The sequence below is a fragment of the Carcharodon carcharias genome, chromosome 12 (assembly GCF_017639515.1).
Source record: "Carcharodon carcharias isolate sCarCar2 chromosome 12, sCarCar2.pri, whole genome shotgun sequence".
Lineage (NCBI taxonomy): Eukaryota > Metazoa > Chordata > Chondrichthyes > Lamniformes > Lamnidae > Carcharodon > Carcharodon carcharias.
Window position 1 is genome coordinate 50,687,810 of NC_054478.1, and position 18,409 is coordinate 50,706,218.

An 18,409-nucleotide genomic window follows, 5' to 3' on the forward strand; every position below is an offset into this window, starting at 1 on the left:
GGCATTGCAAAAAAAAAACCTTTCTTACAATTCTGTGATCTCTCGGAGTGACATCAGCATTTAGTGCTGTCTTTGAAACAGTTCTGTGCCAAAGGCCAGTTTGAAATTGTTCAAACTCATGTCTGATAGGATTCATGTAGCCTGCAGACAGTGAAGCCTCTCAACTATTCATTCTGATCTGGATTTGAAGCCAGGTGTCAAAGGTGAAAGGCCAATATTTAAACCACTGTACAATTAATTTTCAACTGAATTGGGCTAAGGGCCTGAAATAGGACACAAGCTGCTCAGAATTTTCTCCAAATATTAAACTTCAAATGCTATCTCTCAATCATTTTGTCAACAGCCCCATCAGTGAGAGTGTACCAAGAAGATTAGGTAACAGCTTAGTTGTACTCTAGTGGTTAAAGTCTAATTTTGCCAAAACTAAAATTAATTTGCAACTGAGCAGTTTATAGTAACTCAGTTTTGAAATGAACTAGTTCCTTGGCTCCCCCTTAGAGTGTATCCAAAGGTTATTTCACATGTGTATTTTACTTTTGCCTGTTAATTTTTCCATTTCTTCCCTGCTCCCTCCTCCTCAACAAAAAATATCTTTTGCTTACTGATTTTCTTAACAATAGATATTTATGTCCTGTTAGTTCTATGTAGTTAGATTATGTTCGTCTTCACGAAGATTAAATTGGTTTCTGATACTGTAAAAATATTTCAAAAATGGTTTGCTGTAATTGTGAATCTGGTTGAATAGTTGCCTTCATCTTTTCAGATCAGGGGAAGACTATATGCTTTTAGGGCAAAATTTTCCCCCCATCAGGTGGAAGTGCGGGCATGGGCGGGCGGCCCTCTGATCGGCGCCCCCAATCGGGGGGATGGAGTGGGGGGGGCATTTTTTGTGGGTGGGCCAATTAATGCTCGTCTAGCGTGACGTCTGCAGGGAAGCCGCCCTATGTGCTTCCTGTGCAGGCAGGGGGGATTCTTAAAATCAGAAGTGCGCTCCGATCTTCCTGAGACTAAGTGCTGCCTCAGGGAGATCGGTTCACAAAGTAAAAAAGTTACTGCAGTGAAAATTTCATTCACCATCCATGTCCCCTCATGTCACATGAGTTGGGTCATGGACATAACGTTAATTAAAAGTGTCTCTTAATTTTTTGATTCAGCAATGAAACCTCATCCCGCCCATGGATGAGGCTTCATGGTTTTTCAGGTGGCCGCCAGCGCTCCCTACCTGTCCGCCAACCTTAAGGTTGGACGGGCAGGTCCACTAATGAGCTTGGTTGTTTTTTGAATGGCCCAAATAGGCCGTTGACAGGTCGGCGGGTGCGCATCCGACTCGGATGCACGCCTGCTGAACTGACAATCTAAATGACATGGAGTGACGTCGGGACACACGCCTGACGTCACCCCGCATCATTTTATGCGTCGGCGAGTGGGTCCCGCCCCCACTCACTGACCAGAAGATGCTGGCCTTAGAGTAGCAATTTTTATTTGTCTCAGTGTAAATCTAACATTGCATGCTGCGACAATCTTTGAGCTGGAAGTGGTACAATAAGGAAAATTTATAATTTCAAAAGATTAATGGAATCTGTAATTGTTTTTAAGAACGTTTGGAAAGAAATTTTAAGAGTTTGTGAAGGGATCCATTATAATTTTCTTGGATAATAAGAAATACTGGTCTATGTGACCTGATGGCCCTTGAATATAAAGTAGTGTCAACAGGAAGGAAATAGAAGCTGTGTAACTAGCTGACACAAATGAGGGCTACAAACAGAGAAGATAGAGGGTGAAGGCAATCAGTGCACAGATGCAGACAAAAGAGACAGAGGCAGAAAGGGAATTCTTTTCAGAAGAAGCAGCAAATCACTCTCAGGAAGAGGTCAGTTTTTCTGCTTGCCAGAAAGGGAGACAGGAGCTCTTGGAGGCACAATATAAACTGGCTAAAAAAGTCTAAAACATGGACAGCTGTGTGAATCGTTCAGATACATTATAAAGCTGTGTGTTGTCCAAGAAGTGACCATACCATGGACTGGGGTGTTACTGGTTTGTCAGCTGAATAGGAACCCTGGAAAGCTATACCACCATGACTGTCATGACCTGAGGGAGAGCGGGTTCGTAGAAGTGTGCTTTATTGATGATAACCGTACCCATGAAACTCAAAGGGGAAAGCCATTGTCGGATAGGACTCTTGACCTACCATGTGTGAATAAAGAACAGCATATTGCGGAACTGTGCAGCTACATAGTGCCACATTTGTAGGGGGACGATGCAAGTGCTTATGGTTGCATAAGATGTATCTTTATTATTTAAAGCAAAATTTACTTTTTTATTTGAAGTATCATTTGCCTGTTAGTTCATGTATAATTTGTGTCGGTTTTGATTTGTGTTCCAGTAAAAGTTACAAAAAGCAGAATCTTGTTGAAAATTTCTTCATTTGTGGATCATTCAGTAAATTTGGTCATTTTGGTTTACGTTTCCCCACGAGGATAATAACAATGCTCATAACTAAACTGAGAAGTAAAATAAAGATTGTAATGATTTTGTAGATTTGTATAAACACTGGAAAATTTTGACAAGCTAAAAAAAAATGCACTTTTGGTACTAAAATGCATTAATTTAAAAACCTATCTTAATACGATCTGTCAAAACAGTTTTGGGATGATTAATAGATTTAGTAGTTGCCTTTTTCAAGGAAAGATTTACAAAATCTTGGTTCTAACCAAAATTATCCTCATCGGAAATGTAGCTTTCTATGGTTGTTTATTAATCCAAGACTTAATGCAAACTGTGTTTACATGTTATCCTAGCAGCTTACTTTGATGTGGTTATATCTAGCCAGGAAAAGAGTCTAAAGGGCTAGTGACTCCAAAATGCCTGTGCTTGAATGATACATAGAATGGGATAATCAATTTTGAATTTACAGGTAATTTTAAAACAGCAAGTTTGATCAGACAAATTTAGCTGTTTTACAAACCTAATTAATGATGCATATTAATGATGTTACTATAAGATGATAGGCAAATTCTTTCTCACCACCATCTTTTCAAGGGCATGTGGAATGGACAACAAAGCAGTGAAGAAAATATTTACTGAGCAGTTGACAATGAATGATGTTAAATGCATCAGGACAATAGTCAATCAATTTTAACATATCGTATGGAACTACATCATAATTGCAGTAGGATTGCATATTTTACCCTCGCTGAACTTTATCAAAATTGAACTTAGAAACAGTTACCAGCATAAAGGACGTTTTGGAGCATGAATATTTTTGCCCGTTTGATAATTGTGTGAATTGGTTGTGAAAGTGGGAAATGGGCAGTTCTACCTTTGCCACTCAGTGTCTGCCTCATGCTCTTAACCTAGAGCTAACATTTTATTATTGATTTGGGAATAAAGCTGCTTCTGCTTTGCTCTAGCAGTATTTTTTAGCTTTGATCTCATAATGATTTTAACTCTAACTTTGGAATCACATACTGTATTCAAACTTCCTTGTGATTTTTTTTCCCCACTTTCCTGCATTAGCCGTCTTTCTGGGCTCTTAAGTCAGACTGCCCTTTTAATGCCAGTTATAGCTGATATGTGCTGTGGGCTTGTATGCACTAAGATCTGCTGAATTTCAGTTTAAAAGAGCTTAATTACAGGCAGCAATGAGCGGAGGCTTCTATTCCATCAGTTTGCAGTTTAAAGCAATCCTGGAACAGTAATAATTGTACACAAAGTCAAATACTCCTACTTACTATCATTTTATAAAAATTGTATTCCTTTATAGTAATTAAAAGAATATAAAATCTGGAGGAAATGAGCCCTTATCTTAGTAAAGTTTATCGAAGAAATTCTACGCTGTTGCATTTTTCAAAATGCTGACTTTGCAGGAAAGGTTGGCTTGTGATTATAATTAACATTATACATTACCTGACTAATCAAGTTGAATTGTACCTTGTGCTTTCTGTAACTATTTGAAAAAAATAAAATATTTCCGCACTTAAGGTGTTCATGAGGTAGATTCAGGGATGCTGATTAAAAAAAGAGAAAATCAGGACCATTAATATATCACCTTTTTAAAATAGATTAATAATGCACTGCCCATGGCTATGGACCAAAGTAAAGGGCTAATTACTAAAAGGCCACCAATGAATACCACAGTAAAAAGGTGTTTATAAGTTTACTTGTAAAAAAAGGAAAAGGTTGTTTTGAAGCTAAATTTGCCTGATCAAAATTGCTGTTTTTAAATTACCTGTAAATTCTAAATTGATTATCCCATCCTATGTATCATCCAAGCACAGTCAATTTGGAGTCAGTAACCTTTAGACTCCTTTCCTGGTTAGGTATAAGCATATCAAAGTAAGCAGCTAGGGAAGAAAACACAAATGGAACCACTTACTATCTTTAGGGGGGTCTCAAATTATAATACACAGATAAATGGCCAAACATTCTGATTTTCATCTTGCAACTAATTAATTGCTTCTGAAATGTAGCTGCCTTATATTAAGTAAATGCAGCAGCTAGTTTACATTGTGTATCATTCATTGTTAACTGCTAAGTAAATAGTTTCTTCACTAATTTGCTGTCCATCTTTGAGAAGAATTTGCCTCTCATCGTATCATAGTAACATTATTAACATGCATCATGAGTTGGTTTGCAAGCTTCCTTTAAAAAAAGTTCTGTTGCTATCATAATCCTAATTTAAAATTGTAGATAAATCCCACGAGTGTCTTTAATTTATGCAAAACTCTACTAAAATAGCGCAACATTCCATTGAAACATTGCCCTCTATTACAGCAAACAAAGATTTTGACGTAAAACATTTAAATTATATTTTTGAATGTACTTGACAAAGAATTACTTGACACTAAAATTGTCAAGTAATTGTCAATCCACTACCAACATAATCCCAGATTTGGCAAAACAGTCATTGGGTAAATGTTTTCAGCAAAACACATCAATTTCACATACTCCTGCCAATACTTTTTTGAAGAGATAGTTCAGGAGGTTGTCTTTGTTCCCTCAGATGCAAAATAGGAACCTTTTGGCAAAATGTAATGAAGGTATCAGAATGAAATGAATGGACATGTTCTAGTAGCTGTACAATTGTTTTTGCAGGAGCAAGCAATGCGTCTATGCTCATATTCTGCCAGTAGCAGTGACAATGAAACAGAAGCAGAATTTGCAACAAATGAAAATGGAACTGGGGGTAAAGAATTATTCAACAAAATGAAGAACAGCAAGCATGGTAAACTAATTGAAAAATCTTATATCTTAACCTTAAGCAGTTACCACTTCTTGCACAAAGAAGTGTTCTTGAGGCACTGTAAATTCTCCTAATGTCTTACTACAGTTTATAGCCTATTTGAATATGTTACACAGTTTATTTTGGCTCATTTTCAATCAGTAAAAGTATGAGCAGCCATAAAAACCACATGAATGCGTTGCCTTATGTGCTACACCAAAATTTTCAAAAATATAAAAGGGTATTAATGTCCTGTGACCATGCCGGGGAAAATATCTTGACCTCTTCCCATTATATAGATTAACCCTTATTAATTTATTCTATTTTCTGTTACACAAACCTTATTGAAGCAAGCTACAATGGCACAAGTTGCAGATAGTTGTGGTTGTTGGAGGTCAATTCCAGGAAATCACTGCAGGAGTTCCTTAGGATAGTGCCCTCGGCCCAACCATCTTCAGCTGCTTCATCAATGACCCTCCTTCCATCATAAGGTCAAAACTGGGGATGTTCACTGATGATTGTACGATGTTCAGCACCATACGTGACTCCTCAGATACTGAAGCTGTCCATGTCCAAATGCAGTAAGACCTGGTCAATATCCAGACTTGAGCTAACAAGTGGCAAGTAACATTCACGCCACACAAGTGTCAGACAATGACCATCTCCAACAAGAGAGAATCCAACCATCATCCCTTGATGTTCAATGGCATTACCATCACTGAATTCCCCATTGTCAACATCCTGGGAGTCACCATTGATCAGAAACTGAACTGAACTAGCCATATAAATACTGTGGCTACAAGAGCAGATCAGAGGCCAGAATTCCTGCAATGAGTAACTCACCTCCTGACTCCCCAAAGCCTGACCACCATCTACAAGGCACAAGTCAGGAGTGTGATGGAATACTCCCCACTTTCCTGGATTACTGCAGCTCCCAAGAAGCTTGACACCATTCAGGACAAAGCAGCCCGATTGATTGGCACCACAACCACAAACATTCTCTCCCTCCACCACCAAAGCATGATAGCAGCAGTGTGTACCATCTGCAAGATGCACTGCAGGAATTCACCTAGGCTCTTTCGACAGCACCTTCCAAACCCATACCGCTATCATCAAGGGCAGAAGATAGACGAGAATGTCACCACCTGGAAGTTCCCCTCCAAGTCACTCACCATCCTGACTTGGAAATATATCACCATTCTTTCACTGTCGCTGGATCAAAATTCTGGAACTCCCTGCCTAACACCACTGTGGGTATACCTAAACCACATGAACTGCAGCAGTTCAAGAAGGCAGCTCACCACCACCCTCAAGGGCAAATCGTGATGAGCAATAAATGCTGGCCCAGCCAGCGAAGCCCACATCCCATAAATGAATTTTAAAAAATACTTCCACCCTTTTTTCCATGATGTTTATGAATATAGATCCTATTTAGTTGCATTTATTACTTAATTTTGAGGCTTTTGAGGTTTCTGTAGCAAATATTAGATTGTATTTTTCAGTTACTTAGAGAACACAGCCTTGAAATTCCTCTAGAGGGTTTTTCAAATGGATCTAGGCAAGATGAAACTTCTGCCTGTTCCATGGCATGGTTATATTGAAGGGGGCCGATGAAAGAAGCATCCACCAGCCCTACCAGCAGAATTTTGAAAAATCCAACAAGAAGAGTCCTAGCTTAACCGGGTGCTACTGCTATACTACCCAGCTCCCCTAGGTAACATTGGAACCATAATAGGCCATTCAGCTCACTGAACTATAAATTTACAACGGGAGTCAATCAATAAATGCTATCGGGGGTTGGCAGGAATGTGGGGTTGAGGTTACATTCAGATCAGCCACGATCTTATTCAATGGCGGAACAGGCTCGAGAGGCCGAGTGGGGGCCTACTCCTGCTGCTAATTCATATGCACGTATGTATGTTCGTTTAAATGGGGAGAATCCCTAATGAACAACCTCAATACTTGCTGTTTAAACAGGCTATATTGTCATGTATATTAAATAGGATTAAAAGAGATTAAGGGCGGAATCGTCCCAGATTTTCACAAAGTGCAGTAGTGGGTGGCAAAAAGGACATTTCATCCGTTAGCCGCAATGGCGGGTTTTCACGCCATATCATCCCATTCCCAGCACATCCCGCCTTATTAATATTGCATTCCCGGGAAACACGCCAGGTTGCTGGTGGTGCAGCCTCTGATTCCCCCACGCCAGCGTCAACTCAGGCCTTTAGCAATTCGGGCACCATATTTAAAGGGTGCCCCTGCAAAGAGCTATCACTTTCTAGGGGATCGGAAGCTGCTACAAAGTGATGAAACATGCTGGCTCCAAATTTAGAAATACCTCCCTCAGGCACCTACTGGACACAGTGAAGGCCCGCCGTGAAGTCCTCTCGCCCAGATCTGGGCGAAGACCAGTAAGAAGGGTCACCAATCCAGCTTGGGAGGCGGTGGCAGTGGCGGTCACCGCCAATGCCCTGCAAAAGCAGACAGCCACCCAGTGTTGAAAGAGGATGAATGATCTTCTCTGTTCCACCAGGGTAAGTCACTCTTCTCATCACTCTCCACTCTCAAACTCACAAACCCATCACACGTCCACAGGGATCTCACTCACTGCCAGTCCAAAGGACATCAACATTAATTCTCTCTCACACACCTTCATCTGCCCTGCAAATCATGTCCACATCCCATCCATGGCACCAGTCACCACCACACATGTCAGGCATCCTTCTCACCTGGCCTGGAAGGTGTTGTGCTTACACTCACTTCATCTGTATTAATGCAGGACAAGCTGGCACACAACAAAAGGGAGAGGTCACAGACTAGTGGAGGAATGCCTGACATCAGGGGCCTCACAGGCTTTGAAAATAGGGTCCTCCAGCTGGACCATTCCTGTGCTAACAGTGAGGTCAGCGGTGCTCTATCAAGTGAGGATCCGGCAGTGCAATATCCATCAGACAACCAAGCTGTGAGTGATGTGTCCTCTTTCACAGGCCACTGCCATGCACTAATTATCTCTCCTTGCTTTCACAGGCACATCTGGGAAGCAGCTAAGGGGATCCACGAACCGGGTCCTCAACTCAAGCCCCGAAGACACCTTGAAAGAAGAATCTCATGACACCCTAATTGAAGACCTGTCACAGTGCTCACCCACACCCTCCACCAGCGCAAAAACACACACCTTGATGGGATCTAGTTCTAGAGTAATCTACAATTTGGTGAGCACATCGCACTATCTGATCCATAGCAGGTGGCAGCAGGGACTTGCCACGTTCTCCAGCACTCGGAGGACTGCTGGAAGCCAGGAATCTGCTGAGTCCAAGTCAGATGAAGAGCCTTTGGACTTGGTCATACCTCAGTTGCTGGAGCTGCAAAGGCAAGCTCAGGAACATCAGGAAAGGATAAAAAACGAAAATAGAATTACCTGGAAAAACTCAGCAGGTCTGGCAGCAATGGCAGAGAAGAAAAGAGTTGACGTTTCGAGTCCTCATGACCCTTCAGAAGAGAAAATCAGGAAAGAATGTCTGCTGCATTCCTCAGATTGCAAGGCACAATAGAGGAATCCATCTGCCTTCAAGTGAAGAGATAGCGCTGGCATATCAATGTAACAAGGTCAACACTGGTAGGATAGCGGTTGCCATTGAGACCTTGGTCTAGAACATCGGTCCAGCACTGCTGCGCGGGCTGAACTCTATCGCTGATGGCATAGTTGGCCTCCAACAGTGCCAACGTGAGAGGGGTGTGGGGCAGCTCAATCTCACTGGGGAGGAGGATCAGCAAGTGCATACCCCAGGGCCATCCACTCAGGTGACTCCAGCCTTCAGCCCATCCTCCTGTTACCCCAGCAGCTCCGACTCCACAGGCCAAAGAGGGTGGCACTGCCATAAAGCAGGACCCTGAAAGTAGGCTGGAGCCCTCCAGGTCTCGGCCCTCCAGAGGATGCCCATCAAAGTCATCACAGACAGGGCATAACAGTCAGCAGGCTGCCCCCACCTCCACTGTGGATGTTGGGCAAGCACCAAGATGTAGTGGCAGTGTTAGGAAGGGCACAGCCTGGGCACGGAGTTAAAGATTGTACTTAATGTTCACTAAACTCGCAAGAATGCCTCCCTGCCTGTGGCTCCTTGTTCTGATGAGCAGCGTTCGTGTCACTCAGATGTGAAACCTTTCTGCACAAGATAAAGGCAGGTGTCTCAGTCCAGGGCCTCTTCCCTGTGCAGTATGTAACCTTCAGACCATAGCTTCACACTCACTGGAGACATTAGTGATGCCTGCACCTTGAAAGTGCTTGTCATTGCTGCCAGAATGTCATGGGCAGGCGTCACAGAGTCTCATCATTCTCGCTGTGTGCTCTCAGCACCTTTTAAGATGGGGTTGGTCTTCAGCATCTGTGACCAGTGATGTTGTGCTCCTGAAGGGGTCATGTGCTGAAGGCTGACAAAGGATCAGGTGCATTTAAGTTTCATGGCTGCATCTCCACGATATGACCCTGATCACAGAGTGCCAGCGAGCTACCCTCAGCCAGACATGAGTCAGACATTCACAGAGGCAATGTGAAGATCTATGCAGTGTCCTCACTGCATGCTGTCACCATCCTCCTGGAATCTAGTGATTATTGGGGGCCTCTGCTGCGTCTCCATGACATGAGGCTGAGCACTGAGGGTATGTGCGATGCCATCAGCCACACAGGAGTCAAATTTTCACAGATGCAAGGTGAGGATGTTAGGACTGTCCTCACTACATCTCATCATCAACCTCCACAAATCTTGTGGCTAGAAGGGCATCCTGAGTACGCATGCTTTGCCTGGCCAGTGTGATAGCCTCATTGCCGGGACTGTCACCTTTGAGGACCTCATCATCATCATCCCTTCAACGTTCTCCTCATCACAGGATATGTGCAGCTCCTCCATCTCCTCCTCATCCAGCACCCAATGCAGCACCAGGTTGTGCAGCGCACAGCAAGCAACAGTGATGTGTGACACTGTCTTAGGACTGTATTGCAATGCTCCACTGGACCTATCGAGTCACTGGAACCTCATTTTCAAAATTCCTATTGTTTGCTCCATTAAAGCCCAAGTTGCAACATGAGCTGTGTTTGTACCATCTCTCTGCTGCATTCTGAGGCCACTGCGCAGGCGTCATTAGCCACATCCTCTGTGGGTAGCTCTTGTCCCCGAGGAGCCAATCCCTGCAGCCTCTGTGGATCCCAGAAGATGTCAGGAACCTGAGACCTGCTAAGGATGTAAGAGCCATGGACGCTCCTTGGGAATCGTGTGCAGACCTGTAGGATGTCCTTGTGGTGATCGCACACCAGCTGAACATTCAGCAAGTGGAAGCCCTTGTAGTTGACATAGTTGACCTCTTGTTGTCATAGAGGTCTAAGCGCCACGCGAGTGCAGTTGATGGCACCCTGGAACTGTGGAAAACCAGAGATCTGCACAAACCCCAGCGCTCTTGCTTCCTGGCTTTCCTGATCCTGGGCAAAATGCACAAAGTTCAGTGCCTTCGCGAAGATGGCATCTGTGACCTCCTGGATACACTTGTGGATGGAGGCTTGTGAGATCCCACACAGGTCACCTGTGGAGCTCTGGAAGGAGCCTCTGGCATGAAAAATGAGCGCCGCAGTCACTTTCATGGCCACTGGCAGTGGATGCCCTCCATGTTCCTGTGGTGCCAAATCCTACGGCAGGTGCCATATGTGAACAACCAGTTCCCCAGACATGCGCAGTTTTCGGTGACACTGGTTCTCGGTCATCTGATAGAATGACAGATGCCGTCTATGGACCCTGGGTCTAGCAAGGCACCTACAAGTGATGACTTACTGTGGATCTTCACCTATGTGCGGAGCTGACCTTGCTGCGCCTTCATCTTGAGGGAGGTGTTCTTCACTTTGCCTAGCCAGGTGCCTCCACCACTCTCTCCTTCTTCTCTTGTCCCTGTGAGCCATGAGGCTTACGCTAAATCACTAGCTTCCATGATCCTCATGTTCTCCACCTGCAGGATGAAAGAGGGAAATGTGTGGGTTAGCATTGGTTACATCTTTTGGTTAAACCTGAAGGCCCCTTCATGCATGCAGGAGAGTGCTGACCACCAGTTGATTGGCCAGTGTGTAGTGCGCTCATTGGCTGTCTGAAATCCCACCCACCTCCTCCCCACTCCACTTGACTAATTGGCAGCAGATTCGAACATTGGACTGCATGTTGTGCTCTCAGTTCAGGCACAGGCATTCCCCTAACCCACACTGGAAGGCTGCACTGTTAGCTTGAACTATAATGGATACTGGTCCAAACCTTTGTAAAGACATTGCAAGGGGCTGTGAGCACCTCCATTAGTGACTGCGCCATGACCACCTTTCACAAGGTGCTCAGTTGGCCAATTTCTCTCCTGCCCGTTAAAACGCACATTAATTTGCAGTCTGAGCTCAAAAGGTGAAAGGTCCTGGAGCATTTTATGGCACTTTTATGCTTTTGCATTGCTTAAGTGGGCAGAAGCACTTCAGAGGCCCAACTCCAAGCATATCAATGGAGCTGCAGCTGGAGGTCTCAGCTCTGGAAGAATGCTCAGTTTTGACAAGTTTTTCCAAGCGCGTGGCCTCTTCCATCACCCCCCTCCCCCACTCCGTTGGCATGTGCTTCAGTATTTCCTTCAGTCTTTGCTGCTTTGACCCCCACCCCCTCAGCATGTGCTTGTGTTTTTCCTTCAGTCTGTGCTGCCTTGCCCCCACTACCTTCCCTCCCACTGCCCCCAATGCCCCACACCCACACCCCCCACTGGCCTGACCTGCCCTGGCACTGCATCAACTGGGAAATAGCGACTTACCTGTTCCCCTGCAAATGCGCAGCATCTCTCCCTTGATGTCCTACAGGAAATGCTCACGAGCACTGTGTAAGATTGTGTGCTCTCACCTCCAAGTTCCCCACGAAGTTCAGGTCACCAGGAGTACCCCTTTTAAAGGCAGTCGTGAAGCATGCCATTCTGAAGTCATGTTAACATGGGCATTAAGTCCATGGGCAGTGATTCCAGTGAGTCAGGCTTATAATTAGATGCAAATGTGTTAAAATTACACTAATGACATGTGGTGGCGAGAAATACGACCTGCCGTTGACTAGTGGAACGGACAGTCACAAACTAGTTTCACGACGACGTAAAACTGATTTTTGGCCTTCTCGCCATATTGTTATCGTTCCCCCATCCACCAGGAAGCTCGATGCCAACGGGATCGGAAAATTCTGGCCTAAGTTTTGTAGGCATAAAGTCACAAAAATTGAAATGCTTTCACTGCTGTTGTGGTTGGTGGCTGTGTTATTTTTGAACAATATTGGCTTTTGAAGCCAAGTGGAACCATGATCAATATGAGTTTTGCAATGGTGCTCAGCCAAAAAGAACCTTCTTGACTTCCCCACAACTTAATCATTGACCCTTCGTGCTCTCAGAATTAATGTAACATTAGGTTCCATATTTGTGCTATAGATTTAATCTCTGTTCACTTTTTTCAGAAAGTCAACATCACATTGACAAATATCCATACTTTGGAAACACATCAACAGTTATTGGTTTCTGCCAGCCAAATCTATATATGCATTATGGAAAGGAATTGCAACATTTCAACATTGAGCAGATGCATAGTGACTTAAATGACGATGACAAGGCAGGTGATATTCCAAGTGTAAGTATATATTTTAATATATTTGTTTTTTTCATTAGCGTAGCTGGTCCTAATGACCATTGTAACATTTAATAATGTGACCTGTATGATATTGCTCAGGCATCTGAAACTTTGAAGTAACTATTGCCGCTACATATCTTTCAAAATGTTATATGATCTGGAATTGTGAAAACAAATGCTAAATACTGTGGATACTGGCAATCTGAAATAAAAACATAAAATTGTGGAAATACCCAGGAGATTAGACAGCATGTGAGGAGAGAAGCAGAGTTAACGTTGATGACCTTTCATCAAAATGGTGAAAATATTGCTTCATGTGTGTTTACTGCTCGTATCAGACACAACCAAATCAAATTAATGATCACTGTAATGCCTGATTTCTGACTGAGTTGCACATATTTTCACTATAATTTTGTCTTTAAATGGCTACCTTTGTTATTTATTTTGTAATAGTAAAATAAGGTACTGTCCGATCCACATGGTAATATACATTAATATAAAGTATCTAATGACATTTTCTCTATTATATCATTTCTGTTGACAACTTAAGCTTTCTGTCAACTGCCCACTTACTCTTTTCTCACCAAACTGCTGACCGCCCAAGTTTCATTGCTGGTGTCCATACCAACTGGTATTATAAATAGTTCCATCTACTCAGGCACTGTTCCCCTCCCTTTCAAAGCTGCCATCATCTCCTCCCTCTGCAAAAAAAAGCCACCTTTGACCTCTCTGTCTCTGTAAGCAACTATCCAATCAGCACCTTTTTTTCTCTCTAAAATCCAAGGAATTGTTATGCTTGCCAAATTCCTGTCCATCTCTCGCGTAATTCTCCGCTTGAACCTTTCCTATCAAGTTTCTGCCCCCACCCCACCCGAAAGAACCAAAATGGTCCAAACAATATTCAAGGTGATGAACGGCATTTTTTGTAGCAATGATCTATTATCCTACCGCATCCTCCTCAACCACACTGCAATCTTTGATCCATCAATCGCTTCCACTTGTTAAAACCTGTTCTCCATTGTCTAGGTCATTGGGAGTACATTCACTTCGTTCTACTCCTGCTTGTCTGAATATAGCCATAGCATCTCTAGCAATTGTTTTGGCTGCTTCCTCGGCACCATAACCTCCAGAGTCCACCAAAGGATTTATTTTTGACCCCTTCCTCTTCCTCATTTACATGGTGTCCCCAACAACATTATCTGCAGAAGGACAAACCAATTCAAAATTGTCAAATCCCAGTAAAAATCAATAATACTGGTACCATTAATACTGCAGCACCCTGTTAAGGTAAACAAGAGCAATTTGGACACATTTTACTGGTACCTTTCAATTACAAGTTTTACTGGTTTTTTCCTTCTATCAGCTTCTACATCTAAACTATGATGCTAACCTCTGCTTCTCCACTAGCTCTCTCGAAATTTCACTTTCGGTGTGTTGTCAGATTGTCCATGAGTTGTAATGTCCTCCAATTATATTTATCAAAGAGAAGAATTTCATCCCTACCCCCAGGTCTGTAGCACAGAACAACCAGAATAGTCTTCAGAAATTGCAAACTGAAAAGCTGATCTTAGTCTCGATAACTTTATCTGTTACGTTGTAAACTGAATATGCAGGGTTTGAAGTGTGCTATTGTTTAGTCCAGAGTGGAAGAGGGAGAATTTTAATCCCCCCAGAATGTGCAGGAAATGGGTGGAAGAAAGTTTAAAATTTCAAAAATTGGAATCCTGGTACTTAAATGAGACTGTGTACCTCAAGTTTTACCAGAGTATTAGACACAAGTGCTGTGGGCTAGTTTCTGAGGACTCGGGAAACCTAGCAACTAAAGGGAGGCAAAAATGGCAAGATTCAAAGTTAATTGCTTTTGCAGAACTGCTCATGGGCCAGGAACAGCAGCTTCTCCACAGCCTCTTAATTTAACCTGCTTCTGTCTTCATCACAAATCACAATCTCACAGCAGACCTTTGCGATCTCATCCCAACCTCCAATCTCCAACCTCCATGCTTCAGGCTTTCCAATCTCTCTTCCTCCCATGCAGCCTTCCTGATCTCCCTAGTCCCTCCCCCAACCTTTCTGACTCACCACCATCAGGAAGCTTTTTTTTAAAATTAAGGCCCCACAGTTAAATTCAGCAGGAATCCCTGGTTATTCAAAGTGGCTCAAAATTCTGTCACATACTTTATATATGTGTCTTTTAAGTGATCACATAGAAAAAAAATACAATATTACATGGAGTAACAGAGCACAACTGTACAGGCAACTTGAATGCCCTTAATTTTAAACACATTTGAATCAGTCTAAAACTCAGAATTAATATGCGGATTGTTAGTTATTTAACTGTGTTATTTCCTCATTCATCGTTTTTCTTTCAATTCTTGTATTGATTGCATTGATGTCTGACACATGTGCTTTAAATAGGTTATTTGTCTTACCACACAACATAGGAGCGGCATTCATCCCCTCAACTCTGTTCTGTCCTTCACTTTGCTCATAGCTGATCTTTAACTTAACTCCACTTACCCTCCTCTATTCATACTGAACAAAAGTCTAAGAAAAAAAATCTATCAATCTCAATCCAAATTTCTTTTGGGAGGAGAGGTTTCCAGATCTCTGCTATCCTTTTGTGAAAAAGTACTTTCTGATTGCACTCCTAAATGTCCTAGCTCTGACTTTAACATTTTGCACCTTTGTTTTAGATTCCCTCACCAAAGGAAATGTTTCTTTGCATTTATCTTATCAAGCCCCTTTATCTTTTTGAACACATTCATTGGGATCACCTCTCAACCTTCTAAACTCAAGGGAATACCAATCAAGTTTATATAACCTGTTCTCATTATGTATCCCTTTCAGTTCAACTTAATATAAAGGGGCTAAATATAGGAAATGCAGATTTGTTTTCAGTTAGACATGCCATTGAGTTTTTATTTGATAAATATAATTGAATGACAAGTTTTGTAGATTTAGAAAAGTGAATTGTGCTGAGTGAAAGATGAAAATAAAAGAAGAACGGAAAAAATAGCAGCAATTGTAGGCTATTCAACCCTCCAGGCCCACTCCGCCATTCAGTGAGATCGTGGCTTACCTTCTACTTCAACACTATTTTCCTTCACTATCCCTGTGTCCCTACATAGAAATCTATCAAACTCAGTCTTGAACATACTCAACAACTCAGCCTCCAAAGCCCTCTGGGCAGAAAATTCCAAAGGTTCACCACCCTCTGAGTGAATAAATTCCTCCTCATCTCTATATGGCCTGCCCCTTATTCTGAGACTGTGTCTCCTGGTTCTACACCCCCCACCTCCCCCCCCAGCCAAGGGAAACATCCTTGCTCCATCTGCCCTGTCGAATCCTGTAAAAATTTTGTATGTTTAAATGAGATCACCTCTCATTCTTCTAAACTCCAGAGAATAAAGGCCATTCTCAGCTAATTCAGCAATCAAGTGATGAAGTGATTTTTGCCACAGCTATTGTTTATATTTTTCTGATAATGTAGCCATTACAATACTAATGATGTGTAATAATGAATAGGAAGCAGTAATATTGTGTAAATGTATTATGTTATAATAAAAACTAGGCATTTTAAAACAATGACCAATGTAGACTGCATTCTGAGAATAAGTGTGTTTCAGTGTTTAAAAGACTGCATTAGATTCATAGCTTGCCATGCAAAACTGTAACGTTTGTAAATGTACAGGTAAATTAAGCAACGGAGAAGAAAACATTTTTTCGGTAATTAATATAAGAACATGTCCAATTTCTTCCTTCTTTTAAAATCAAGATTTACTTTATAGCTGTAGCGAAATTTGTAAATGTCCATGGGAGAAATTAGTGTAAATATTTTCAAGATGAAGTAAGCTGAGCAGCAGATCATAACATGTCCTACACAACCTTCTAACCTTACTGTCAGACCTGTTTCTCCAAAATTCCATTAAAATTCAATGGAAGTTGTTTCTTTTCCTCTCACTGTGATTAATGCTGGGTTAAGGAACCATCAAAATGCATTCATGAGCCTGTATTGCTTCTAAAATTATAGATTTCACAAGTTGGTTTAACTACCTGATTGCATTACACAGCTCCCTGAAAAGTGTCCCTGCTTGATTTAAAATTGGTAATTTTCTTAACAGTTGATACTGTCCTGCAAAAATTGTACAATGAATTTTCCAGCAGAATACCAGCATTGCTGGAAAAGAAATGCATTGATCCTTACATTGAGGAATAATTTGCAGGATGTTTTTTTTCAACTTAGCATTTAAAGCCTGTGAATGCAATTTGTTTTCATGAGCCATTAATTTCTTGTCTATTCTCACATCTTTAGAAGGAATTTCACCCTATAGATTCTTTTTGATGGAGTTGTTCAGGTAGTAAAGAAATAGCCACTATAAAAAGTGAATTAATTGTGTGAATTCCTTCTGTAATATACTGGTTCTGAAATGCACAAGAGATTTGCCTATCAGTATTTAACTGTTCAGAATGACAAATGGGAAGCACTGACCATGAAAGTATATTGCCTCAGATGCCGTTGTATTTGGTCCAACACTACAAACGTTCTCTGTAATAATTTGTTCACTACAAAAAGATCTATATGGTATTTAAATTGAACTTGCAGGATTCAGAACATTAGATTTAAAAAAAATCAAAGAGCTAATAATGGTTTGGTGATTACAACAGAAATATTTTCCCCTGGCTTGCAAGCTGCCTTCAATGGCAAGACTTTTTAAATCCAAAATGCATAATCTAAAAATTAAAGATGGATGCCAGTTAAACAGTATCTAATTATTGACCATGTGCATTTAAGTGGTTACTAAAAAGCTCAAGACAGAATCGCTTAAACTGTTCATCAACAGAGAAGTATCTGTGTAGTGGTAGCAAAAGGGCAGAAATACAAGTTATGGCTACCTATTACTCCAGCATAGAAACTGTATTAGACCTCCAAACTTCATTTTGTGATGTCAAATTGTGTCATAAGTGTGCTGGATGCCATATTGATTCGGACAACTTTAGCCGTACAGGGCACCCATATGAGGTTAAGGCGTTAGCCTTAAGCTCCTGTAAATTATTCCTCAATGTAAGGATCAATGCATTTCTTTTCCAGCAATATTGGTATACAGCTGGAAAATTCATTGTACAATTTTTGCAGAACAATATCAACAATTAAGAAAATTACCAATTTTAAATCAAGTAGGGATCCTTTTCAAGGAACTGTGTAATGCAATCAGGTAGTAAAATTAAATTGTGAAATCCTTAATTTCTGAAAGCAATATCGGCACATGAATGCATTTTGATGGTTCCTTAACCCAGCATTAAGCATGGTGAGAGGGGGGATTAAACAACTCCAATTGAATTTTAATGGTATTTTGGAGAAATATGTCTAGCAGTAAGGTTAGAAGGTTATAAAGGGCATGTTACTCACTAGCTGCTGTTTAGCTTACTTCACATTGCAAATATTTACATTTATTTCTTCCATGGACTTTTACAAGTTTTGCTACAGCTATAAAATAAGTTGCGAATTTAAAAGAAAGAAGGAACTGAAC

General features: G+C 41.7%; 1 protein-coding gene across 4 annotated transcripts in view; it reads left to right on the forward strand.

Moving 5' to 3' along the window:
- Nucleotides 1-18,409, forward strand: part of LOC121284922 (nck-associated protein 5-like) — a 716,253-nt gene that overhangs the window by 667,270 nt on the left and 30,574 nt on the right. For all 4 annotated transcript variants that reach the window (XM_041200836.1, XM_041200837.1, XM_041200838.1 and 1 more), the window contains 2 exons: nt 5,095-5,224; nt 12,712-12,881. In XM_041200836.1, coding sequence (XP_041056770.1) covers nt 5,095-5,224; nt 12,712-12,881 — 300 coding nt within the window. The remainder of the gene's footprint in view (nt 1-5,094; nt 5,225-12,711; nt 12,882-18,409) is intronic.